The sequence below is a fragment of the Phaseolus vulgaris genome, chromosome 4 (assembly GCF_051622355.1).
Source record: "Phaseolus vulgaris cultivar YP4 chromosome 4, ASM5162235v1, whole genome shotgun sequence".
Lineage (NCBI taxonomy): Eukaryota > Viridiplantae > Streptophyta > Magnoliopsida > Fabales > Fabaceae > Phaseolus > Phaseolus vulgaris.
The window spans coordinates 2,388,919-2,416,762 of NC_143501.1; the positions used below are offsets into that span (position 1 = coordinate 2,388,919).

The following is a 27,844-nucleotide window of genomic DNA, read 5'->3' on the forward strand; positions in this document are numbered from 1 at the left end:
TGGAGATTCTTACGTGGAATTTCAGGAAAAAACTATTCCGGGAGAATTTTTCAGAAATTTTTGGCAAACCAAGGCTATCCTCTACCAAAACTCGTGAAATTTCGCCCTATTTTTCGAATTGCGCTGAAAAAATTCACACAGGTACTTTCATATGTTGTTTGCACCCAAGTAAGGAGGCACGTCCATAAACAAATAATTGGGTATCTCATGAGATAATTAAGCCAGTTTAGTATATGCAGCACTTATTGTGAATTAACCAAGATTTGGCTTATTGGTCTTTCTTTGTCTCTTCATTTATCACCTTTTTTCAATTTGGTTCAATATTTTTATCTCTTTATTTATATTTTTTTAATTTTATTATTTTGAAAGATCTTAAATTGGTTTCACTTTTATTTCAAAATTGTCATAATTTTTTTAATATTGCTCCATTGACTAACTCTAAAGTGGATAGCAATTAGATATTTTTATTTTTATTTTTTATTTTTTATTTTTTATTTTTTGAGGTGGATAGTAATTAGATATGAAATTTGGATGAAATGTTGATATGCGATCTTGGAAGAATAGTTGTGGTTGTTAGCTACAATTTAAGATTATCTTCTAAGTTATTGAATAATGTTATCTTTCAACATTATTTGAATATTTCTGTGGTGTTTTCAGTGTGTAATAGTCTGATTAAAATACTATATATGCAAACAAGTTTTTGTTTGCTTTAGTAATTAATTATATAGTTTTTCGTGATTTTAGGGTATTTTGTAATATTGATAACTTTGTTTGAGTTTATTAAAAAAAAAATTACTCATCTTATAATGTCTAGTTATTTTTGTTAATGATCCGATTTGTTTCTTAATGTATGTTGTTGGATTTTATTTTATAATATTTATACTTTGATTATGAATTTCCAGGGTAGCTTAATTAGTTACTGTTTGTAACGTATGAGGTTTTTTTTTAGAACTTGTGTATATAGGGACAGAATGAAATAAGATGGTGGGATACTTAAAGGTCTTATAAAGCTGGATATTTATTCTTAAATAAATAGGATATGTTTTTGGTAGTGGAAATATAGTGTTCTATTTATGGCGATATTAAAGATATAAAAAGATTTTACCAGCACCTTAAAACATTTTGCATTTTGACAAATTTTTGGAAGAAGTTACTATAAAAATGTTGAAGAATATTTTTAAAAGTTTGGCATAATCGCCTTGGTCATCCTACTATAATACTCTGACCACTAGAATAATGAAACTGTGCAAAGTTCCATGTATTAAAAGCTCTATTTTTTTTTTAAGATTCTATTGTTTCTAAATATCATCAATTGCTTTTTCATAATTCTGAAATTATTTATTTTTGTCATTTTGAGCTTGTGTTTTGCTGATGCATGGGGTCTTTCTCCATACAAATCGTTTAATAGATCTCGGTATTACTTAGTTTTTTTTTATGCATATTCGTGTTTTAAGTGGTTTTATTTCATATCGTCTAAGTATTAGGTTCTCTTGGTTTTTTTGGTTTTAAACTTTTTGCTAATAACAAACTGATTACACTTTAAAAAGCTTACAAACAGATTATGTTAAACAATTCCTTGCTCTTACATCGTATCTGAATAATATTTGTTGCAAGGGAAGATACAGGAAAGTGTAGAGTGAAAAGCTCACTTGCAAACTCCCAAAGGCTCGATCATTAGTCTCCCAGGTTCGACAAAGCAATCTAGTTGCCGTAGAATGTAATGAGCTGCATGTTGAGGACAAGTATTTAAAACTAAATTGCATGTATATTTAATATTTTTAAAAATGCAAAATGACCATATTTTAGTTTCAAGGCCAGGATGACATTTAAGCACCACAACAAATTTTCTATCTTAATGGTGACTTGAAGAAGAAGATGATGATGATTTAGGCTATACAACCGTATCCAGAGCACTAGATTTGTACTTATATTTACGGGCACAAGTACAGAAGGGATATGTCATTTGCAAAGAATATTCAAAAACCAGTAAGGCTCCTGAAAATAATACAAAGGAAAAGCAGAAATTATAAAGACAAAATAGGCTTTTGGATGTCATTATGTTCCATTTTCCAACTAAAGACAAAAGCAGCTCAGAATTCACATACTTTGATTACATTTTTATGTTATACTCAGTGCTAAAAAAGGGACCTCAATGGTACACATCATCTCTCCAAAAACAGGATACTAATGAGCAAGAATAATATAATAATAACAATAATATTTTTAAATATTAATAATCTTTTAATTTATAAAATAATATTTAACTTAATTTAATTAATATAATACTAATTATCTTATAATATAATTTAAATATTATTTAACTTTTTAATAATATTTGAGTAATTTAGAATCTATTCTAATAAAAATACTAATTATACCATGTTAATAATATCAAATTTTTTATTTTAAATTATAAATCTTGTAATAATATTTATGTATGTAATTTTCATGTTAAAAAAATTACCACAATAAAAAGAACATCCATTTTTACCAAGTAATTAATTGAGAGACCAACTTTGTTTTTTCTTGAAAACAATGATGAACATTAGGACCATATGTTTGGTATCTTTTCCCAACATCTTCTCCTATTCTATAGTCTCTACCTTCCTAACCCTAACCCTAACCCTAATCTCTCTCCAAATCTTTCTTTTTCAAACTCAAAATCTAGCTAATTAGCTTTAACACCAATGGACAAATTTTTTTTTTACCAAATATTAAACAAGAACCAAAACTTAGAACACAATCACCAACTTTTTAGGTCAAACTCAGATTTAATTGGACAAACTTCAATACAAAGATTGTAGAGGAGAGGTAATAAAGTAGTAAAATATAATTGAAAGAGTAGCATGCAAATAAGAAAAGTGGGTTCTATTTTATTCCTTCAAAGACAAGTTTAGAATCAAATAGACCCACTAAGAGGCTCAACAATACAGTTTGGTTCAGAAATTCACTTTCCAATCTACAATGTTCTAAGAATTAATGTTTCAAGTATTTCAAAACTCCATTCTTTCAATTTGTCTCTCAGATGTTGGAGTTTGCTCGGGAACTGTATAGGAACTCCTCATCAGAACCCAATTTCATACTTATTTCCTCTGTATAATATAATGGTACACTGCTACAAAACCAACTTTGGAAGAGCTGTGGAAGAAATAAGGTATAAATAAAAGCATAAGCACATTGTTCCATTTAAATGATTAACTTAAAAATCAAGAAAGAATGGGTGTATCCATCATAAATACATTAGCATACAAATTTTTTATAGAGCTGCATGTTTAGATTTTTCCAATTAAAGTGCAGTTCTAAAGCTTCACAATGTTAATTGCATTCACAGCTAGCTTCATATTTAGATAAAAAAAGTGTTAAAATAAACAAATGTGCTGCAATGGAGTTGGACTAGCTACAGCTTGAATTGAATACACTCAGAGATTTGGAACTTTTCCCAAAATCCTATCAAACTCAGTCTTCATTGAACACCATAAGACTTATTTTAATGCCTAAAAATATTGATGAAATATCGAAGACCTTTTTAATAAAGAAAAAAGTGGTTTAAAAATACTTTTAAATTCCAATTACAAGTTCCTTAGATACAGAATGTCCTTTATGTCCACTGCAGTTTCCATTCAAAACTTCATTTTTTGGATCATTTAGTTCCAGTGATCTATTATTAAGTTTAAGTTCATTTTTTTGTCAGAAACTGTAGTAACATGAAATAAGAACACAGAATACTCTGTTCGGAATGGATGCCAAATGCCAAACCACCTTCACGATTTTCGTAGTATTCTAAAATTAGGAAAAACATTCGGTTGGAATTTAATTTCAACAGAAAAATTGAAATAATTTTGCACGAAAATAAGAGTAAAATAAAAGTAATTGATTCATGAAAAACGTAGTTGAGTTCAAGTATATCATGTGCTGCTCTTGTTTGAAAAATGGCAATTATAGGGTTACCGTTTGCAACTAAGAAAATGGTAATCGAAAAGGTGCAAAGATATTGTGGAGAATTCGAACCTGTTGAAGTGCCAGACAAATTCAAATAGGTGCACGCCTAATTTTGAAGTTCCAGTTTTTGGATGTGAAGTCACAGGTCTTCGCCATCTGGATTCCGACAACGCTCCTTCAGCAATGGACAACCCCAGATTGTAAGAGAATAGATGGATTTGTCTCAGTTTCGGACATTTAAACACAAAAAGGTCTTGAAGACGTGGAAAAGAAGTAGTTTTACACTCCCATTCTTCCCATTCCTTCATATTATAGAAGTCTAAGCTCTCCAAGGATGCAAACGAAGAGTTGCTCCCATAAAATTCGGCACCAATGCTCACTATTCCATCAAGACCTCTAATCTCAAGGGTCTTCAGTGATGACAAAAGTCCAAGGGGAGGCAAACATAGGCAGTATTTACAGTTAAACAACTTTAAGAACACCAGATTTGATAACGAATTATCGAATTCCCAACTTGGGAATTCTGTACCATTGTAGTTCCTGATTGACAAAGTCTCCAAGTGATTGGAAGGTTGTAGATTCTGAAGTACTTCCTTTTCTTTCTTTGGATCATCAGGCATATGGTCCAACTTCCATTTTAATTCTAGCTTCACAAGGCGTTTATCTTTCAAATTTGCTTTTAATGCATCCAAAGGATTCCCAATATTCTGCACGTCATTGATTGATAGCCTTCCATGAAGATTGAGTCCTCCCAATCCGCCCAGGTGCTTAGTACTTAGCTCACTATTTTATACGGACTTCATTTGGTATAAGTGCTGCAAAGGTTATCTTTATATAGTTAGTCATTACAACCTAATTAGTTATTAGTTTATGATACACACATCCACTGATTGCAGAGGATAAACATCAATGCCAACGAGGTTAATTAAGAGTAAGATCTCTAAAGAGGTCTCTTCTACTCCCTCCAGCCTCCAGATATAGAAAAGGATACTGTAAAAAAAGATAGTATGAATGATTGATTAGTAAAGCTTCTTATCTTCCAATTAAATCATTAATTTAAAATCGAAACCTAACAAAAGATAAGTCAACACATCATCGATACATTAGCATAATAAATTTTCAGTCCTGCATGCTGGGAAATGCCGAAGCCTTAATGTTAAAGTTAATCAAAAGAAGGTAAAATGGTTGCAAACATGTTTCTTTCATCAAAAGAAGAAAATATTTTTAACAAGGAGTGCATTGGATTGGAGATAGGATAAGCATATTATGGACCTCGTTGCTGTTGAGAATCTTTAAAATTGTATTCCAGAAAAAGGTTTTATCAAAGAAAAGAAAGAAAAGAAGAAAATAAAAGAGAAACAGTTTATGAAAAAGATGGAGTACAACAGCCACTTCTAAGGGTTATATTCTGTACTGATTACTTTACCAATAACTTCTGCACTTCACAATTTTCAGTGTCCTAAACAGTGTCTGCATAATAAATTCAGTGCTGCATATGTAGGAGTTTCCCATTTTGGTTGATTATCTATAATTCAATTTCTCCATAATTTAACATAATCCACCTAATCCTTTTCACATTTTAGGACCACATGTTAAATAACACAGAAACAAATACACGAGTGTGGAAAAGGTAGCTTAAGTATGTGTTCATGAAAACAAAAGTTATTATCAATTAGAGTTTGTTCTCTAAATTTGATCATTAAACTTAAAGGAATAAGCTAAAAGGAGTTTTTTGGAAAAAGGTTATCTTAGAAGCTTATTGAAATAATAGAGATTATACGAGTCATAAGCTCAAATAAACTTCCAATAAGCTCTTCAAAATACTTCCTTAGCTAGAATTAAAATCCTCAATTTCTTCATTTGTTATGAATTCAGAGAATGTTAATCTTTTTAAAGGCAGGTAAAAGCATGGACCACATAGGTATAACCAAGTGAATATTTAGACGTGAATTCCTCCTACACCACTCATGCCAACATAATAATAACTTCCATGTTTTTCCAATGGCAGGATATCTCAGAATGAAGAGTGATCACTATTTGTTTAATGTCTTATCTAAAAGTAAACCAAAAGCATAGCTGTAAAAGGAAAAGGAAAATAAAACTAGTTTATATTCAATACAAGTTTCTTAGAAACAGAATTCAGAACAAGCCATTCTTAATGTACCCAATGTTCTCAGTGATTTCCTTTCATCTTGTCTCCAGTCAATACCCCTAGCTTCATTTTATCATGGACAGCCTTTTCAATATATCATGAACCTGTATTTTCATTCAAAAATAATCAAGAACATGAAAACTGAACTGGTGTGAATAACTGCATTCTATTAAGTTTGTTTTCTTTGTCAGAAACTTTATTAATTTAACGCACCAAGCATGGATCAAGAAGAAAGATGGATAAGTGTGGACAAGAAAATCAATTTTGTGGAATACCAAGCTACAGGATGGTGATGGATGGAACTATACCTTCCAACTACAGAGTAATCTTTAGAGAATGAACGCCACATGCTAGAACTTCATGCACTTCACAATTTTTAGTGTCCACATCCACTTTCTGAATATTCAAGTCACAACCATCGATCACTATTTCTTGAAGGAAGTCGTAATGGATCATGGGAATTTTCACAACTGAGTAAGTCCAAAAGCTGAAGGCATGTCACCAGAACCAAACACACTCTTTATCTATAAAACAAAAGGCTGAATTTCAATGTTGGAATATTTGTTAATTATCTGAGAAAGACTACCATCATATTGCCAAAAGTATCGTATAAAAGATGCTTTAAAATAGTAATTAAAATTAAGATATTTCTAATCCCAGGTATTTATATTATTTAGTTGAACTCATGCATTAAATGAACTAACTAGCAGTGTATGAATCTTAGTACTCTTGAATACAAACAGAAAACTATGAGATTAGTCTCAGCAGGAAAAAGTTGAAAATATGAATTTGAGTCTCAAGATCAGAATATTAAGGAAACTAAAATTGGACCATTACAAGGTTGTGTGGGTGAACACTAAATTGGATGGATGCATGGCCTTACACATTAGACCCTGTTTTAAAAATATTACTGAAATTGTCTCAGTTTAGGTTCATTATGCATAGCAGTTTGGTTGTCACCAAAGAACTTCATGAGGGTTTGCCAGCTTAACACTCATATTCTGAATAATATTCAAGCTATTTCTGTTACTATTTTTTCTGAAAACTCAGTCTTGATTGAACTCCATAAAACTTCTTTTAATGGAAATGAATGTCTTTTTTGTGTAGAAGACATCTAATTGTTTTCAAAGCTAGAGGTAATCCCTTGCATATACAAGAATTGTAAATTGAAATTTCCATTTGCTATGATTTCAAACTCTTATGTGATAAAGAACCATTTTTATAATATAAGTGAGTAAAATTAATATGAACAGACTTACAAAAATGAAGCTCAAACATGATAATTTACATAGATGGAAAGAACTCAAATTATGTTTCAAAATTGTCCTAAGACAAACTATGGTTCAAAATCTCATCATCTAGCTCCATAGCTTTCTGCAATCCATGGATCACATGCCTGCATGTTAACTTGTTAGGAACATACCCCACTTTCAGCAGCTTATCCTCAACCTCCATCAACTCTGTCACATTCCCAACATCACAAAACACTTTAACAACTGCATTGTAGCTTTCAGTATCATAAACTTGAAACTCCTTGGCAAAGAGTTTCAACAAGGACACAGCTTTATCAACCTTATTTTCCTCACAATACCCTTTTATTAATGCCCTGCTTATTTCTACATCAGGTAACATATCTGAACCAATAATTTCCTTCAACAAAACTTCAGCTTCCACAGTCCTCTTTACTCTACACAAACAGATTATAACAGCTCGATAGGCAGCAGCATTCACTTTCATGCTCTTATTTTCCATATCAGATTTCAAAATTAATGCTTCTTCCTCATTATTGAATTCACATAGAGACTCAACCAGTTTATTGTATGTGTTCATTTTAGGTGTATAACCATCCTCAGATATCCTATGCAGAAAACTTCTAGCAGCAAATTGCTTACCTTCCTTACACAGTGCAACTACAAGATAATCATATACTTCTTCAGGAATCTTAATTCTAAATCTCTTAAGCTCCTCAACAGTATTCATGGCTGAAAGAAGTTTTCCATCCCTGGCATATCCATCAACTATAACCCGACAAGTGATGCTGTCAGGACAAATCCTATTTCCTATCATTTCATACAATATTGATCTACACATTTGCATCCCACCATGTCTGCAATAGCCACACACAAGAGTATTATAAGACACAATATCTGGAGCTATACCTCTGTGAACCATCTGATGAAAAAGCTGATGAGCCTCCTTGACCTTCCCATCTTCGCAAAGACCATTCATCAAGGTTGTATATGTGATCAAATTAGGCATCACACCTCTGACATACATGATCTTGTATAGATAAAAAGCATCCTCCAATCTCCTCTTCTTACAATAACTGTTAACAAGTGTGTTATATGTAACCAAATCAGGTTCAAATCCTTCCTCCTCCATCTTCTCCGAGAACCCTGTCACCTTATCTGTATCTCCATCTTTACATAAAACATGAGTCATAATATTGAAAGTATAAGCATTCCTATGTACTCCAAGTCTTCCCAACATTGAGTAATGTAATTAAACCTAGACAACCCACTCAGCAAACAATTGCAAGCAATCACATTGGGGATAAGACGAGTCTCAATGTTCCTCCTAAAAGTTTCCAAAGCCTTCTCAACCATTCCCACCTTCACATAAGCCTTGACGAGCATATCAAATATCACAGGGTTCCAATTACAGTCCTCAGTACAGCGCACAAGATTCTCATAAATGCCCTCATTTGAAGAAGCACAAACACCCTCAACCTCAACCATTTGTATCAATTCAGCCAATAACTCCATGGCCTGAGAGAACACTCTAGACCAAGCAAGTACATGAAGAATTACACAGTAGTTTTGCACAGTTGGCGTGATATTCAAATCATTTTTAACCCAATTGAAGAAAGTGAGGGCTGAAGAGTGATCAGACTGGCATCTGAGCAAGACCCTTGAAATTTCATGGGGACCCAACTGGGGGAGAATCCCTTTGATTTCATTACTTTGGAGAAGGGAAAGGTGGGAACTTTTGTGTTTGAGGATGGAGGAGATGAGGTTTACGACGTTGTTGGGGTTCTGGGTGGGAGGCAGAAGATTGTAAAAGGGACTCAAAGTGCGTTTGGAGTGAGAATCATGAAGAGTGATGAGAGTAGAAGAAGAAAAAAGAAGGGTTTTATCGGTGAAAGTTGAGTTGGAGAATGATTGAAACAGTGTGGGAAGATAAATTGAAGGTCGACGAATCATGTTGAGAAAGAAAGAACAATGTTGGACGCTGCCGAAACCCTTCCCAAACCCTAAGGTAAGTGAGTAATCGGTAAGAGAGTTTCAAACCATTAACCTCCACAAGCGCCTCCATGGCTGCACATTTAATGATATGAAGCTGAAAAAGTTCGTCTGGAGTCAGGGAATCAGGAGTGTTCGGAGGAGAATTAGGGTAAGAAATGCTCGTAAGAGGAATGATGATGAAGATGTCAAGGAACCCTTGTCACTGTTGTTGAAACCTGCTTCTGTGATGAAGTCAAAATTTGTGTTCTGATACATGCGTTAGTGAATTGGACATTTTATTATTTTTTTTTTTTAGCATGAACATAAACTGTCTATAACAGTTCTCTGTCTATAACAGATCTTGGCAAGAAAAACCCAATCCAACACCACATGCTCCTTTTACAAGGGAAGTTCTGCCATACAAAAGAACCTCGAAGTTCACACAACCAGTGACATAAAATGCAAGAAAATTTTATCAACAAGTTCCTCTCAAGAGTGAACCAAATTGGAACTAAGTGTGTTGCAACCTCCAAAAAAAACTTTTGATTCATAAAAATCAAGGGGAAAAGGGTGAATCAATGAAAAGTTTTAGTAACACTTACATTTCATCTAAAATGTCGAGAAATTTATTAGAAATGCTAGTTTCTTTAATATTAAAACTTACTAAGGGCAACTAACTAAGGAGATTTCTTGCGGATGATTTGTTAGAGTATAAAAAAAATATGTTATGGTTCTATTTATAACTTCATGCCTTAGAGAACATTCTCAACAACACTCCAGACCAAGCAAGTATGTGAAGAACAACACAGTAGTTGTGAAACAACTTCATGCCTTAAAAAATTCACATATATAATGTATAAAAAGTTAAATGAACTTTTTCATAAAAACAACTTCTGAACACTTTTTCAGGATTCCAACCATTACGTGGATTTGTATCAAGTCACAGAAAAACTAGGCATTCCAATGGAAGCATTCACTCAACTTTGGAATCAAGGGTTTGGAACACAATAATTTTTCTTGTGTAATCTAATCGAAATGCATTACATATTTCGGTGAAAAACCCCAAGGTTAGAACTATAGTACATGTGTAAGAAGAACACAAAAATAAAGGTACAACATGCATTATGTTTCCGCCGAATTTTAATGCATTGAAATGTGTATGTACAGCTCCATGCTTTGTCAGAGACATTCCACACGGTTGGCTTCTGCTCAACACTGTGTCCTCTCAATTGAATTCGGAACCGAATCAGGAATGGAAGAAATGACTCAGAATTGTCCACATTCCATGAATGCCAAAGCTCAATTCCCAAGAACGTCGTGCTGCGTGTAGCATGGTGATAGTGAGGGTGTTGTTTTGAGTATGCAACAATTTCAGTGTCATAATCTTGTATTTTGGGGACTATAGTTTCCATCTCGAGCAATAACCATGCTGGAGAGCCGGAGTTGCTTATCCAATGGCAAGTAATTTTTAAGTAATACACATGTATGATGCATCACTTTGAGCAGAAAAACAGCCATTTGATTCTCACTTTCATCTATGGGTTGCGAACCAGGAATATAGGAACCGTCTGCTATTTGCGCAGCCCAGTTGTATATGCGTTCTGTCGATGAAAAGAGGTGCGACGTGACAGTCTCAGCAACAACATTCCAGTTTTGGTCTGCTAGAAGAGACACAAGGGTGACTGGTAGATCATTCACTACCATTTGTTGGTCCACGATCATAAAGGGCATATACTTGCAGCATGAAGCAGATAACAGACCAAGAAACTGCAGTGCCTGCACAAAGTAAGCTCCAAAACAAATTCAACTTGGTTATCAAGGAGTACAACACAGCTATGATTTCAGAATGTCTGAAAATTAATGCATTAATCTTTTCAAATAAAGAATATGCAACCCTTATAATAGCACACCAATTCTTGTTGAATTTAGTTTTTGAATTTTTCCATGATATGCCTGAAAGTTACTACAAATAAGTTGTGATAATAAGTACCGTGGAAGGAAAACTGGATACGCAGCTAATTTCAACGGCATCAATAAGCCACTGTTTTTTAATACTTCCCTCCGCACGGTACAAAGCTGCCACAACTTCAAAGAGTATATCCCAGAGTCCTGCAAAAATTAGACCAATAGTATTGACATTTGACATGTGAACCATCAATTTATTTCAGCCCAAACTGATATGAGCTTTCCTTTGCCAAAAAATAAAGAAACATTGAGTACCAAAGCAGAAAACTAACCTTGTGATTGGGAGTTCAAAATGTAGGATTTCATCTTTCCAAGTTCAGTCACTGAAAGGGAACCAGTCTTCACAAGCTTAATCTTAGCACAAACCTTTTTCTGGATTTCAATAGATTTTCCAGCACTCTGAACAAACTCCTCATGTGAAACCTGTGGATTGCAACTGTCAGCATAGATCACAGGTTTAAAGTGACAATTTGTACCTAATAATAAGCTAGACCTCAATTAGTTTGAATAAACAACAAGAAGAATTAACTTAAGGTAAACAACAAAACATCTTATTATCTCGTAACATAATACAGGCAACAAACAATAGAAATTATCACATATTGTAAAAGATTACTACTATTATTGTGTGACAGAACTTAAAATATTTTTCTTGAGGGGAAAGTTGGATGAAGAGATATCGTACAATATATCATGTATGGACACCATACCTTCAAGAAATCCAATAGCCAACTTTCTGGAGCCTTCCCTAAGCATCTTACAGCCTTGGACCATTCCTCTGCAGAACTAACATCCCCTGACACTACACTTACAGAAGATTGAACTGCCGGTAATAAAGTAAATAGAACCTCCATGCACCTCTCAATATGAGATATGTGACTAGATGTATCCACAGAAACCTCGTCCAGGCATTCATAGAGACCTTTCCAGCATGAAATACATAACAAGCTTTTGTGGTAAGTGCCCGACTCTATATATGAAGTAAAAGACAATAAGTGATTGCTCACATCACCAAATAGTTTCTCAAGCCTGGAGTTTGAAAACACTTTTACAAGGTCTGCCAGATGGTTTAGCAGACATGACTGCAGATTTATTTCAAGTGTTCTCAATCTGGAAAAGTCAGATAGCTCATCAAGAAAAGTTAGAAGCGAATCAAATTGATTTGCATGAGCCATTGCAAACATGGTGGATTCCTCCCCAAGAGTTCCATTCTTGCAAGTAGAGTCTTTGGGTAGCAATTCAACAACTTTGACCTCATACCTCATACAACGCCTAATAATTGAGCCCCAATCCAAGCTTGGCAACCTGGGAGCTCTAGAAAGACACCTTAATACAGCAATGACTGTGTCAACAGTTCCGGGCTGAATTTGGATGACAAAATAAGAGAAAAATGAGAAGTACTAACAAAAAAACATATCATAAAACTATTGTAATAGAAAGTATAGATGTACAACGGAAGTTTATCGTATACACCCATGCCAAAATCAAAGAAAAAAATAATTAAATAGGAGAAGCAGAAGTAGTTACTGTGTTGAATTCAGTTTACGCAATGGCACAAAACATGTAAGAAATAATGCAATGATGAATATCATCGAATAACCAAGATCAACAAAAAACCAAGATGATTTTATTGTTTAAGCCAGTAATTAAAAAGGGTACACGAAAAAGTGTAATATTAAATTCATTCATAAGACTTCTAAAAAAACACTTAAGTTCAAATCTCAACAACTAGCTTCCAGTGGACACTTCAAATTTATATATAATCATGACTAAATGATTTATGGATTTTAAGCTACTTTTGTAGTTAGTTTGATTTTCAACTCCCAAACGTGATAAGAAAATCTGTTTAGATAATTCTAAAAAGAAAAATTAAGCATCAACTTAGACATTAAATGCAAAGGATCACACCTTCTATCGGACAAAGAAAGGAAAATAAACAGAAAAAAAGAGTTACAGATGGGAAGGAAAGTAGTCCAATGCAAGCAAGCAAATGAATAAATATATATAAAAATTTATACAAAATAAAACATTTACCTCAGTGTATTTGAAATCCATAAGCCACAAACTAAGCTTCAAAACAACACTGTCCTCAGAAAAAATATGGGAAACAGATTTTGAACTAGTTTCAGCTACACTGCTATCACTATCAAACCCCAAAAGTTCCCTGGACCATAAATGATGTCGAAGGAAGGCAAGCACCCAGGAAGCAAACTGTTGTAGCTGCTGAGTATCAGAATTCTGTGCCACAAGAAACAACTCTTGCACCAATGATGTCAAGTATGGTTCAAAATCAGAACTTGATAGGAGAGGGCCCATTACAGAGGAAGACTCCTGTTTTTTAAATAGTAAGATATTTAAATATGAAGCAAGAAAAAAATAAATAATACGATGAGATAGCTGGTATCAATTTTTATCAAAAAGGTAAATTACCTTCTGATAATCAGATTGCCTAGTGTACTTTGGAAAATTCATATTGACCAAAATTTCTGCACCTGCTCCAATAGCATTAACAACTCCTAGCATGCCACCAAGATGAACAAGAGAAGGGAAAGGATTCACGTAACATTTCCTGAACAGTTCCAGTAAACATTTAACGTGTTCAGCCTCAAAAGAGTAAACACCTTCCTTCAATATACAAGAAAGTACAGTCCCTGCTCCAGCACATGATGCCATCAGCATACTATGGTGCAAAATGCCAGACTTTTTCACAGAAATTAACTCGGAAATCAACTCCATAAAGGCAATCACAATGTGGTCCAACTCAGCATCATCCATCAATTCCATTCTCTGGCAAAAAGCTACTATAGTGGGAAGTGCAATACAGGATCCTAGTGCTAAAACAATTTCAGATTCTTTCCCTAGGAAAGTTTTTATTTCAACTACTGAATGCACATATGGAAGCCATGATATTACCAAGTTCTTTATCTTAATAACTGTCTCCAACTCTCCAGCTCTGTATATTGCACTAATGGAGTTAGCTAGACCAAGAACAAGTCCAGCAACACCCCAGATATCTTCTTCCAAGTCTTCAGTGTTGTCAGATATCTGTTCATATGTTTTACCACTTATGTCATATGAACCCAGTGGAAAGCAAGAACATAGACTGTGTAAAACATCAGAAGAACATTGAGTTCTCTGTTGTATCATTGTAGCTAAGGCAGTAATAATTCTTCCTAGCAATTCAGATTCTGGAATCTTCTCTGTTTCTTTCATCACAGTAGAGGTAACAGAAGTTTCAACCCTGGTAAGAAGATCTTGGCAAGAAAAACCCAATCCAACACCACATGCTCCTTTTACAAGGGAACTTCTGCTATCAAAAAGAACCTGGAAGTTCATACAATCACTTAAATGCAATGCCAGAAAATCTTATCAACAAGTTTCTCTCAAGAGTGAACCAAATTGAAAAAAAATAATAAAAATTGACAGAATAATCCATTTAAAACTCTGACTTTAGTCTTCACGTGTGTAATAGCATTCTTACTTCTCAACTATTCTACTACAATGGAAATTGGGAACCTAAGTGTGTTACAACCTCTTATTAGAACCTCCAAAAAACTTTTGATTCATAAAATCTAAGCAAAAAAGGTGAACTTATGAAAATTTCCACAAACACTTGTGATTAATCTAAAATGTCAAGAAAAATTCATAGAAAATGTTATAGCTTCTTTAATATTCAAACTTACTTTCATCGGCACTTAATTTTAATTAAAAAATAGAGAACAAGAATACCTCAAGAAGTCCGGTGATGTTATGATATCTCTGTTTATGATCTGTTACATGAACGCAACTAGAGATTAATCCTAGAGAAATTGCAGCAGACCATTCGCGGTGTTCATGTTCATGTTGGAGCAACCATTCCAAAAGAAACTTTGAAGCAGCAGATTTAACTGTGTGAACAGAAGGAGGCAAAACCTGACAATAGAAAGGCCAAAGTTAGTTGCCAGCAAATGTTATTATGCTAATTACACAAGATACATTACTAACTAGATTATTAGAGAGCTGACTCACTACATGTTCAATAATCTTGAAAACAGTGTATATGTTAAGATGCCAACATGTGGCACAGAGGATAATTAAGCAGAATCTTTAAAGATTTTAAATGAGTGCATAACCATAGAAAACCTTCTCACCACACAAAGTGCTCCGATAGCCAGTGCAATATTTTCAGCAGCTCTAGGTATAGCCTCATCTGCGATAGCCATCATACTCTGCACAAAAAGCATGTAAAAAAACCTAAATCAGACATGACAAACTTGTGCATTCAATACAAATAACTGATAAATGGGTAAAAAAAGATGGTTTGTAATGACAAAAGACCAATCTTGACCTTCAAAATGTCACTAGCAGCTTTAGAAGTTTTATCTAGGACACTCAATTGTGCCTTAGCATCATATGACAGTGTGTAAGCCTTCATCCAACGTCGCACAAAGCCTTTCCATGACTGCAGTGCCATCAGCGCAAGCAAGATATTTCTTGAGAGCTGAAGAGAAGCAGCTACTTCCACTAGAGCAATTTCATACCCAGTATGTACATCTCTTAACCTCTGAATACTTATAATATCAGATCAAAAGTTCATTCAAATCTAATCCGATTATATTTAACTGTCAATATCTTACTTTGGATGCTTGATGTTCATTCACATCTTTAGGAGTGAAAGAAAAACATATTAAAGCGGCACCAGGTAATTCTCTAGTTTCCTTTGTCTTTCCTGTAAATAGTTGCTTAAGATCAAGGCGTATGCAAATAACACAAGAAAATCATTATATTAAACCAGACAGAGTCTGATAAGAGCTATTGGTAACAAAAGACTTGATTTAAGCATTTCATTTTATTTTTTCAACCATCAGATCTGAATTTCTTCTTGCAAGAATTCTTGGGAAAAGAACACAATGGAAAGCTGATACCACCATACCTGAAGAGAATATAACCTGTGGAAATACATTCATCAATTTTTCAATCTTGCTTCCTGTAACTCTTTTTTCCTTGACTAGTCTTCGGCGATTTCTAAGGCAAATGGATATAAAAAATAACAAATTCAATCATACTAAGATTACACCATCCTATATAAGTAAATTGTAGGATGCAGTATTTACATGTGCTCATATGCTATTATCTTGACATGAAAATCCTCCATAGCCTTGAGAACGTTGGGGCTTGTTTCAGAAAAGAACAACTCTAAAATCATTTTCTTGAAATCTGGAATACTATTTTCAAGTAGGGATACCTGGAAAGTGACAGCAAAACAATATTAAAGGAACAAGTGTAAATTACTCTTTCATTCAATAAAATAACAGTCCACTCATGTAGAAGAGCAACATTTGTATCAGTGGATATACTTCATATTGGGAAAGTGACTCCAGGGCTGAAATTCTTGCTTTTGCCCACTGTCTATCTTGACTGGAGGTAACTACATTCCAAACAATTGGAAGCACACTCTTTGATGCTTCTGAATATGCTTCTGCATCCATTGCACCCCACCTTAGCAGAAGGCAAAGGCTGCCATAATACAGGAAATATCTTTTAATGAGACAACAGAATGACAATTTAAACTAGGAAATTATATATTAATTTATGGAGAAAGAACACCTCAATCTAAATACTACACAGAATCAAATATTATTAACTGGAAGAAGATAAATACGTAAAGCAATATTTTGTTTAAGAAAATTCATGATCCTCAAGAATGAAAAATTCTGAAGTTGTCAATGTCACTTGATGAGTTGGGATATAACTTCTAATTTTTCATTTTCTATAATTCACCACCATCATTATTATAATCTATGTCGACAACGTATAAGTGTATGCAGAGGAATCTTAGACATGCTTACCTATGAGCAAGAATAGGATCATCTTTGTAACCTTGCACATGCTTTGCAATGACATCCCATGCAGTGTAAAAATCTAAAGAAGTCAACATATCAGATCAGAATGCTATTTAACAAATAAATTGAACATGATCTGGTATCAAACAATTGTAAATGCATAAATTACTATTCCTTGGTATAGTATTGTTCCACAAATATGTTTAGAAAATTACCAATCACATCAGCTTCACACAGGAAGGCAAGGCTTTGCAAGCCTAGAGCTTTAATTACACGATCTTGGTTCTCAATGCAAGACTGTTAAACCGTAATTTCTCATCAAAGGATGCACTGCAAAAAGAAAATCAAGAAAACAGTACAGGCAGAGCATACCGAAACAGACAAGATGAGATCAACACCCCTATCAGGACTTCTATGGCAAACATCTCGAATGGAAGCAGCCATGCTGATGCAGATTTCTCTCTCAGATGTGAAATTGGTGAACCCTTTAGGGAGCAAGACACCCTAGATAGAGACAAATGTAAAATATATATATATATAGGAAAAATTTACTGTAGTAAGATTTTGAAGACATGGCCAGGGACTGTAAAATACTCAAACAAAATTGGAATTTCAATCCTCAATAAAAATCTAAGAAATATGTTGCATGGACAAAAGTTAGAAAGAATGAGACAGACAAAATGCCAAACTGTCAGATTGTACATAAATTTATAGAAAACCTTTTTATGTGTCCTTTTCATGGATTCACAAGAATATATCACAGTACAGAAAGAATTGTGGTTTTATGTGTAAGAACTGTTTACTTAGCATCAAAGAATTGTGGATTTAAGTTTGAACTTTGCTTGGGTGAATATGTCCTCTCCAAAAATATGAGAAAAGTGTGGATCTTTTGCAAAAAAGCAACTATTATTCTTGCTACTTCTATGTTAACTTCTAGATATCAAACAATTTTAAATGCAAACAAATTTAAGAATAAATAAATACATTAACTCTAGCAGCTAGCTTTCCAATTCAAAAACAGTTTGGACTAACCGTTTATCAATATGTCAGGAGTTATCTCAGATTTTAATCATCAAAGCCAAGTAAAAAGCTTAGAAAATAAGTTATTTACTTTATTTATCTACAAATAAATTTTCTAGAAATAAATTCTACTCTTAAGAACAATGGAAATATTAATCATATGTAGCACATCTTAATAAATAATAGAGTTACAGAACGGAATACTAGCACCACTTCAATGTGTTTAAATTTACTTAAGAAAACTATTCACAAACAGTTACAATTTTATTGAGTTCTCAATTACATTTCTTCTATCAATTACAAAATTTCAAGTCATCTCATCTTCAGCATAAAATAGTTATGCATGCATGTCCACCTAAAATAATATTTGTTGCAAGGGAAGATACAGGAAAGTGTAGAGTGAAAAGCTCACTTGCAAACTCCCAAAGGCTCTATCATTAGTCTCCCAGGTTCGACAAAGCAATCTAGTTGCCGTAGAATGTAATGAGCTGCATTTTGAGGAAAAGTATTTAAAACTAAATTGCATGTATATTTAAGAATGCAAAATGACCATATTTTAGTTTCAATGCCAGGATGACATTTAAGCACCACAACCGAATCCAGAGCACTAGATTTGTACTTATATTTACGGGCACAAGTACAAAAGGGATATCTCATTTGCAAAGAATATTCAAAAACCAGTAAGGCTCCTGAAAATAATACAAAGGAAAAACAGAAATTATAAAGACAAAATTGGCTTTTGGATGTCATTATGTTCCATTTTCCAACTAAAGACAAAAGCAGCTCAGAATTCACATACTTTGATTACATTTTTATGTTATACTCAATGCTAAAAAAGGGACCTCAATGGTACACATCATCTCTCCAAAAACAGGATACTAATGAGCAAGAATAATATAATAATAACAATAATAATTTTTTAAAAGAACCAAACAAAATACACATTTATACAATCTAGCTGGTGTACGCACACTTTTGCATCTTTGTTAAGCATTGGCAGGATAGTTTGAACAACAAGTGGAATCATTGCCGAGTGTGAAGCAAGTGATGGCAACATTTCAAAAACTTTTAACTGCAAAAAGAACCAAAAAATAAGAGAGGAAGAAAAATAATGTACATATGATGCGAGACAAAAGAACAAGGTAAGACATGCAATAAGTGTCATTACAAAAGGGAGAAATTACCAGCATATCATGGCAATTGACATCATTTCTTCTGAATATATTACTGTAAAACATAATTGTTAGCAACAAAGGAACTCCTAGTTTGGGATCCATAATGGCAATGGAAGACAAAGAATCGACAGAAGCAGTCCCTATTGATGGATGTATCAATAAAACATTGAGAACGGCACTGAGTAACAAGGGCATCTCTGCAAGGCAGACATTGAAATAACATTAATTTCTTGCATCCTTTAACACAATTATAACTCCATTTTACAAAAGCTAAAAGGTTATACCATTCAGAAACACTTCCTGAGAATGTGAGAGAGGTAATGAAGATTTTCGTTGGTCAACAATTGACAGACAGAACCCTCTTAAATGGGAAACCCAAGACGCTGGTCTATCATACATTATTTCACTTTGATTCAATCCCGGTAAAGTCAACTTCAGAAGGGAAGTTCTGGAAGAAGATTCTCCATCCTAAAAAACATATACGTATTTCATAAAGTCTATTATTGCTGGGGTAGAAAACTAGATATAGGTACAATATACTATTTTACTGCCCTTTCCTGGTCACATAAATTGTGAGTTTGCATATAGTACTACAGCATATAAATGCTTCTGTCAAAATGTATATACAATTTGCATAGATAATATAAATAAACGTTTAAACAGAAAAGTGATATCCCAGACAAAATACCTGATACCACAGATGACGCAAAAGTCTGAAAACTATAATTCCTGGCGTGCTGAGATAATGAACTCCCTCCTCAAGGATTAGTTTATCTTTTGGAGTCACAAACATGTTGGCAAGGAGCTTCTCCAAAAGGTGAAGTAAATCAGTTGCCAATCCTTTAACAGATTTGGAAGGGGAAGACATGAGACTAAGAATGGGAAGAAGAAACAAAGTCTCTTCAAATAATAAAGAGAATTCAGTCCCGCTTATAGCAGCATCTGCATCGTTAACAATAAATAAGTTATAAAAAATGATGATACTAACAGCAGTATCAAATGAGCATAATTAGAGGGATTATTTTATGAATTGGAGCAGAGAGCATTTTACAGCAGGAGTCAAAAAGAAATGTTTCAGTGGAATTATATACAGGTGGTGTGCATATTGTAAACTTAGCCCTAGTGCCAAGTACCGCCTAAAATCCTGAACCCAATTCTTTGCAACTAGACAAAGAAAGAGTATGCAAGAGCAGTATCCTGGAAAATTCATAAACATCTTTTCCATGAAAATATGAAATATGAACACTTTAGAGATTGACTTAGAACTTGATGGAAAATGAAAGTGCATTGGACTTGCATGCATGCTTAAACCTCAAAATCAAGACAGCTATAGAAAACATACCACTATCATATTTCCACTTCAGGATCAAGAGAAGGAGTTTCAGTATAGAAATTTGTTCGTGTTCAAGTTCTGATTGAACAATGATTATGAATAATGATACAATAGTTGATGACAAACCAGGTAACCATGCTAACCCAATATCTTTCTGTACAATTAACAAGCGCATAAAGAGTTCACATACGGGCTCATCACCACCAGGGTGCCATTGAAGACATGTAGATAGAGAAAGAACTGTTTCCAGAAATTCAACAGCACACAGTTGAGCTTCAGTTATCAGCTGCTAACAGGGATCAACAAAAATACAAGGGCAAGGCATTAATTAAATTGAAGTAGAAAACATCATCATAAAAGCAAGGAACGCAAATGAGAAGTTTAAATTACAAGGGACATACTGATTTCATTCCAGCCAAAGATTTCAGTACAACTATATATGCCTCCACCATATGTTCTACAATAAATATTAATTTCCTGTAGTCCTGGGAAGGTCCGAAAACAAAACAGCAACAAGATAATCATTTCACTCCACCTATCACTAAACTAATAAAACAAAACAAACAAAGAACTAATTTAACACAACATATCCAATGCTTATTCTCGTATTACACTTACTTCGGATCCCAAATAATTATTTTTTTATATCTCATTAATTTTAAAAATGTTAAAAAAAATAATAAATTAGGTTTAGACATTAATTTACAAAATAGGTTATAGCTATGTATGAGCTAGTGACCTATATCAAATCATGCATGTTGATGGAAGACTTTTGTTCTCATGACATGTGCTACCAATTTTTGCTTTGATTTTTTGCATGTCTAATGTCTCATCCATCAATCATATAAATTAATTGAAGACCTTAAAAATAAGAAAATTAACTTTGTTTGTTTGGTTAAAAACAATGAAAAATTAATAATTAATGAGATTTGTTGTATTTGTCCCTCTTATTTATTTTTAATTGTTGCATTTTGTTCTTCTTTAATATTGAAGATTTTATATTAATTAAAAATATGATTAAATTATAACACATAAATAAGAAAGTTAATTTTATTTTATAAATTAATAAAATAAAATAACATAAGAAAAATATTAAATATCAATTTAAAGAAAAAAATCAATTATTATATTGATTAACTTGGATATTATTTTATAAATTAAAATATTATTAATATTTAAAATAAATTTTGTTATTAATAATGTTATATCAATTGACAATTATTTTATAAATTTTTATTAATAATAAAAATTACTTTAAATATTAATAATCTTTTAATTTATAAAATAATATTTAACTTAATTTAATTAATATAATACTAATTATCTTATAATATAATTTAAATATTATTTAACTTTTTAATAATATTCGAGTAATTTAGAATCTATTCTAATAAAAATACTAATTATACCATAATTATACCATGTTAATAATATCAAATTTTTTATTTTAAATTATAAATCTTGTAATAATATTTATGTATGCAATTTTCATGTTAAAAAAATTACCACAATAAAAAGAACATCCATTTTTACCAAGTAATTAATTGAGAGACCAACTTTGTGTTTTTCTTGAAAACAATGATGAACATTAGGACCATATGTTTGGTATCTTTTCCCAACATCTTCTCCTATTCTATAGTCTCTACCTTCCTAACCCTAACCCTAACCCTAACCCTAATCTCTCCCCAAATCTTTCTTTTTGAAATTCAAAATCTAGCTAATTAGCTTTAACACCAATGGATAAAAAAATAAATTACCAAATATTAAACAAGAACCAAAAGACTTAGAACACAATCACCAACTTTTTAGGTCAAAGCCAGATTCAATTGGACAAACTTCAATACAAAGAGTGACAGCCCAACAATAAAAAAGGGTAAATTAGCTCAAAGACAGCTAGGATAAGTAATTTTGGTAAAAAAATATTGAAAATTTTATTTGGTTGAAAACTAACTTTTTCCATAAAAAAATTATATAAGAAAAAATTATATAAATATTTTCATAATTAAATTTACCATATACACAAATAAAAATTATCAATTTTTTAAAAAACTTAAATATGATAGTTTGGACTAATTACTTTTTATAAATTATAAATAAATTAATTTCGTTTTTTCTTTCATTTTTTTCTCATGTGATTTCAAAGGATTTTTAACAAATAAATACCACATCTTAATAATTACGAAATAAAATTTTTTTTAACATGTTATTAGCTTCCGGATTACATAATCTATAGACATATTATTTAATCTGGAATTTGTCTAAATATGAAATTGACTTCCGGATTATGTAATCCGGAATTTGTCTGGATTACATAATCCATAGACATATTATTTCAAATCCAAGAGAGTGAAGAAAAATGATAAAATGGTATTTTCATATTTAGTATGGGAGTGACACAAGAAGGTATGGAGGTGTAGGAAGAAAGAGTCTGTAAAATAAACGCAATTAAATTACTTACTGTATCAAATTTCAACTTGCACCTGATTTCAGTATAAAACGACGAAAATGCCTTGAATAAAATTATGATGTGGGTAAAAATATATTCAGGACTTCTTTTCTGAAATATGTTTTCAATTTTTCTTTCTATAGAACATATTTTTTTGTGTTCTAGAATTATTTTTCCGAAATGATACTTTTTTAATTTTATTTTGAAATTTTTTGTTAGAACGTAATAATCTCTTTCGAATTTGTTTTTCCAAAATATATTATTTTTAATTTTTAATTTTCATTTTAAAAAATAAAGGGTATTTTTGGAAATTAAAAAATGTGTTGGATGCAGGTTTAAAAAGGTTGGATGTAAGGAGAATTTTCCTAAAAAAATAATTTAAAAAAATCCTAAACCCAATAATGAATTGTTTCGGATTAACGAACACCACATGTAAAAAAAATTTGGCACTTAAATGCATCACATATTCACGTATGAATCGCCAATTTTAAAACAACAAATTTGAGCTACATCAAAACCATTAAAACATGTTTTCATAAATATTTAATTTCATGTCTGAGTTGAAAATTTCACATTCACTAAAAAAATAAATAAAGATGTTTATAAGCGAGTACAAAAAAAGTTATAAATAAATTTTATAAAATTAAATTAAATTTTTTTTCCAATCATGATAATGTATATTCTAATTCCTACTTTCAGAACACATTTGGTTGGAATTTAATTTCAACAGAAGAATTGAAATAATTTTGCACGAAAATAAGAGTAAAATAAAAGTAATTGATTGATGAAACGTAGTTGAGGCATCCTCCTTTAATAAATATCATCAGTTTAAGAAGTATAAGATGTGCTGCTCTTTTTTGGAAAATGGCAATTATAGGGTTACCATTTGCAACTAAGAAAATGGTAATCGAAAAGGTACAAAGATATTGTGGAGAATTCGAACCTGTTGAAGTGCCAGACAAATTCAAATATAATCATCGCACATGCAGTTCTTGGATGTGAGCAATCTTTCCCCAGTCTTCGCCATCTGGATTCCGACAACGCTCCTTCAGCAATGGACAATTCAAGATTGTAAGAGAAGAGATGGATTTGGGGAGACCCTCCGCTGGTAAGCATTCAAGGCTGGGACAACCTTGAAGCCTGAGAGAGGAGAGGTGGCAGAGACCCTTGTAGTGCATCTTTTTAAGATTTCGGCAATCATAGATATCTAGAGAGGTGAGAGAGCGTGGCAGCAAAACTTCATCGGGAAAACACAAAACGTCCAAGTGCTGAATATTCAAGGTTTGAAGACATGTGTTGGGATCCAAGTTGTCTCTCAAGGAGGCGATAAGTTTTAAAGATGAAAGAGACATTTCTTTTATATTTAATGGCAAACCTCCATCTGGGAACAACTCAACTTCTGGACAAGTAACTATATGCATCTTGATAAGAGACGGAAACAGGATTTGCATGGGTTTGGGAAACAGGAATGATTTTAATTGAGGGCAATCATTAATACGTAGATGCATGAGATGATTATGAGCGTACTCCTGTGAAATTCTTTCTATGTGGTGGCACAATGTCAGTTCAAGAGAAAGGAGCTTTGGAAAGAAATGTAGTCGAAAGATTGCAAGAGAGTCGGTGCCTCCATCAGTATGCGATGTGTCCATACTGTTTCCGCTAATTCTGAGCTCATCACTAACAACTACTTTCGTACCTTTCAGTTTCGGACATTTAAACACAAAAAGGTCTTGAAGACGTGGAAAAGAAGTAGTTTTACACTCCCATTCTTCCCATTCCTTCATATTATAGAAGTCTAAGCTCTCCAAGGATGCAAACGAAGAGTTGCTCCCATAAAATTCGGCACCAATGCTCACTATTCCATCAAGACCTCTAATCTCAAGGGTCTTCAGTGATGACAAAAGTCCAAGGGGAGGCAAACATAGGCAGTATTTACAGTTAAACAACTTTAAGAACACCAGATTTGATAACGAATTATCGAATTCCCAACTTGGGAATTCTGTACCATTGTAGTTCCTGATTGACAAAGTCTCCAAGTGATTGGAAGGTTGTAGATTCTGAAGTACTTCCTTTTCTTTCTTTGGATCATCAGGCATGTGGTCCAACTTCCATTTTAATTCTAGCTTCACAAGGCGTTTATCTTTCAAATTTGCTTTTAATGCATCCAAAGGATTCCCAATATTCTGCACGTCATTGATTGATAGCCTTCCATGAAGATTGAGTCCTCCCAATCCGCCCAGGTGCTTAGTACTTAGCTCACTATTTTTATCCACGAAAAACATACTTAGTACTTGAAGATTCTTCAATTCTCCAAAATGTATTGGCATCTTTCTCACTTTTGTACCTTCAAATTCCAGGTAACGCAATTTGGTAAGCTTATGCAAATTGAAGGGAAACTCCTCCAACATTGAACAAGAGCTCAACTTCAATATTAGTAAGTTATAGAGCAAACATATCGAGTCAGGTAGCTTTTGTATCTCTGTAGACGAAAGATCTAACGATTGGAGATGTTTAAGATCACCTACAGAATCCGGGACCTCTGTAAGGAATGAATTACCACTAAAAGATAACATGCGTATAAACTTAATCTTGGAAAACAAATCATGTATCGAAATCTTGAAATGCCATTCATCCATCAAAGAATGTGAGATAGGAAGAAATGAACGAAGTCTTTTAGCATCAGTTAAACTCTCAAAACCATCAAAACTTTTCACGTCACGGAATTCAAATGAAAAATGACGGGTTGTTTTCGGCATACATTTTTCATTATCAAATTTCAACCTGAAACAAAAATCCGCACATACATATTTTGCCAAATCATTCAGAAGGTCATGCATGACGAAACGCCCTACGAAGCTTGATTGGTTAAAAAAACACCTTGACAGTAGATCATTGAAGTACTCTTCACCAACTTCTTCTGGATGTTTAATCTGTTGTGGACTCAGTAGAAAATTTTGGGCCATCCACAAAAAAATTAACTCCTCCTTCACAAACTCATAATCTTTGGGGAATAAGGCACAATAAGCAAAGCACCTTTTAAGATGAGAAGGAAGATGGTGATAGCTCAAAAATAACGCAGGAATAATTTCACTGTGTTCTTTTGGTAACTCCCATATGTCACTTTCCAATATGTTCTTCCAATCTGAAATGGATGACTTTGTGCTCAAAAGACATCCAATTGTTTTCAGAGCTAGAGGTAATCCCTTGCACTTCTCAACTATTCTTCTACCAACCTTCATTAACTCATCATTCAATTCAAGATCACCATCTTTTAATGCATGATTTTCAAAAACTTTCCAGCATTCATCCTCTCCTAATTGCTTTAGAAGATGCACTTCAGACCTCATGCTAGAAGCAACTTTCTCACTGCGAGTTGTGACAAGAATTCTACTTCCTGGAGCCCCGTAGCTAAGAGGAGTTCGCACAGCTTCCCATTCTGCTGGTCTTTCGTTCCAAACATCATCCAAAACAAGAAGAAATCTCTTTTCTTTCAGTTTTTTGTGAACCATTTCTAGGTTCCCACTGTCATCTTTTTGATTTGTGATTGCCTCAAGAATTGTTCTTGTCACGGTCAAAACATGAAAATGATCAGAAACACAAACCCAGGCTTTGATATCAAATTTTGCATCTTCGATCTTAGGATCACTGAACACATGCTGGGCCAGGGTGGTCTTACCCAACCCACCCATGCCCACAATGGAAAGTATTGATGGATGGTTAGGATTGTCAATTAATGATTATATCTTTGTCAGCATCTCTGCCATAAATAACACTTTCAGCCACCAAAGAAGATGATGGCAATTTCTGTGGCAGTTTACTATTACCTGATCCTTCAGCAGTATAAGTACCCTCCTTCAAACCAAGATCACCCTTTTGGTTTGCAAGATTTTCAAGGTTCTCCAGGACTTCTTTCATCTCTGATTCAATTTTCTTGTTAAATAAAGTGAAAGTAGAGTCGAAGAAATTTGATACCTTGTAAGTAAAGGTTTGAGGTTGGGATTGAGCTTCGACTTGGCATCTGGTGAGTTCATAGTCAATTTCACCCAACAGATCCTCTGCATCAAAGACAGCCTCTTTGACATCAAAAAGCCATGCTTTGACGTGTGGATCTGTGAACTGCTTTAGTTCAGCATCATCAGCGAGAGCATTGATGGAGTGCAGCATGGTTTTCAAATTGCTGAGGAGCTTCTCATCAAGTTTTCTTCCACGAAAGAAGTCTACAATTTGAGCAGAAGCGAGCCTATCGAATGCAACCTGAAGAAAGGCGGAAAGAAGAGCACCACCAACAAGTTCAGCTGCCATGGTAGGAAGGAGTTGGAAATGAAGTGAAATGGATTGAATGCAGGAATGAATGGCAAAGTGATGAGAAGAGTAGTTACAAAAGATGACTTGACTTTAAAAAGAACATGTTTATGTTTAATGGGAACTCAACCAATATAAAATGTGAGCTGTTGGATATTTATTCAACGGTTGTGATGAATGAAAGTACGGCAGGAAGAGGAACGTACAATGCAATAATTGTCACAACTGTAATCAATGAATGTATGTCTGATTATTAGGTGAAATATTAAATGATATCCGACTCGAAATTTTAATTGGTTGGATAATATCTGACTCCAAATAATATCTTTTATGTAACAATTATATTATATTCATGCAAAGTTAGTTGATGTACTAATTCCCATCCTTTCTTTATTCACTTAATTTGGTTTATCTGTCTTTCTTTGTCTCTTTATTTATCATTTTTTTAATTTGGTTCAATAGTAAT

The 27,844-nt window shown here is 33.2% G+C and overlaps 2 protein-coding genes and 2 pseudogenes across 4 annotated transcripts in view; all 4 read right to left on the reverse strand.

Moving 5' to 3' along the window:
• Positions 1–27,844, reverse strand: part of LOC137836723 (putative phospholipid-transporting ATPase 8) — a 90,723-nt pseudogene that overhangs the window by 32,447 nt on the left and 30,432 nt on the right. The gene's annotated exons all lie outside the window — the stretch shown is intronic.
• Positions 5,860–27,502, reverse strand: LOC137836710 (putative disease resistance RPP13-like protein 1; annotated as a pseudogene). Its single transcript, XR_016520394.1, has 3 exons — positions 24,020–27,502; positions 6,400–6,615; positions 5,860–6,195 (listed from the first exon to the last, which is right to left on the reverse strand). The product of XR_016520394.1 is annotated as a putative disease resistance RPP13-like protein 1 (transcript).
• LOC137836694 (uncharacterized) lies at positions 7,290–24,036 on the reverse strand. The gene is given in 3 exon segments (XM_090301271.1): positions 7,290–8,574; positions 8,577–9,557; positions 24,020–24,036. Coding segments are annotated over 2 exon segments (1,875 nt in total). The 5' UTR covers positions 9,295–9,557; positions 24,020–24,036; the 3' UTR covers positions 7,290–7,417.
• Positions 10,166–22,157, reverse strand: LOC137836566 (protein RST1-like). The gene is made up of 24 exons (XM_090301180.1): positions 22,137–22,157; positions 21,032–21,115; positions 20,640–20,916; positions 19,986–20,239; positions 19,582–19,765; positions 19,307–19,494; positions 19,094–19,194; positions 18,535–18,610; positions 17,475–17,606; positions 17,318–17,399; positions 17,109–17,181; positions 16,617–16,776; positions 16,374–16,504; positions 16,193–16,284; positions 15,897–15,988; positions 15,608–15,823; positions 15,411–15,488; positions 15,010–15,192; positions 13,711–14,604; positions 13,315–13,611; positions 11,991–12,641; positions 11,553–11,703; positions 11,306–11,424; positions 10,166–11,091 (listed from the first exon to the last, which is right to left on the reverse strand). Exons 1-24 carry the CDS (start codon positions 22,155–22,157, stop codon positions 10,693–10,695), a joined length of 4,935 nt encoding a protein of 1,644 aa, XP_090157306.1. The 3' UTR covers positions 10,166–10,692.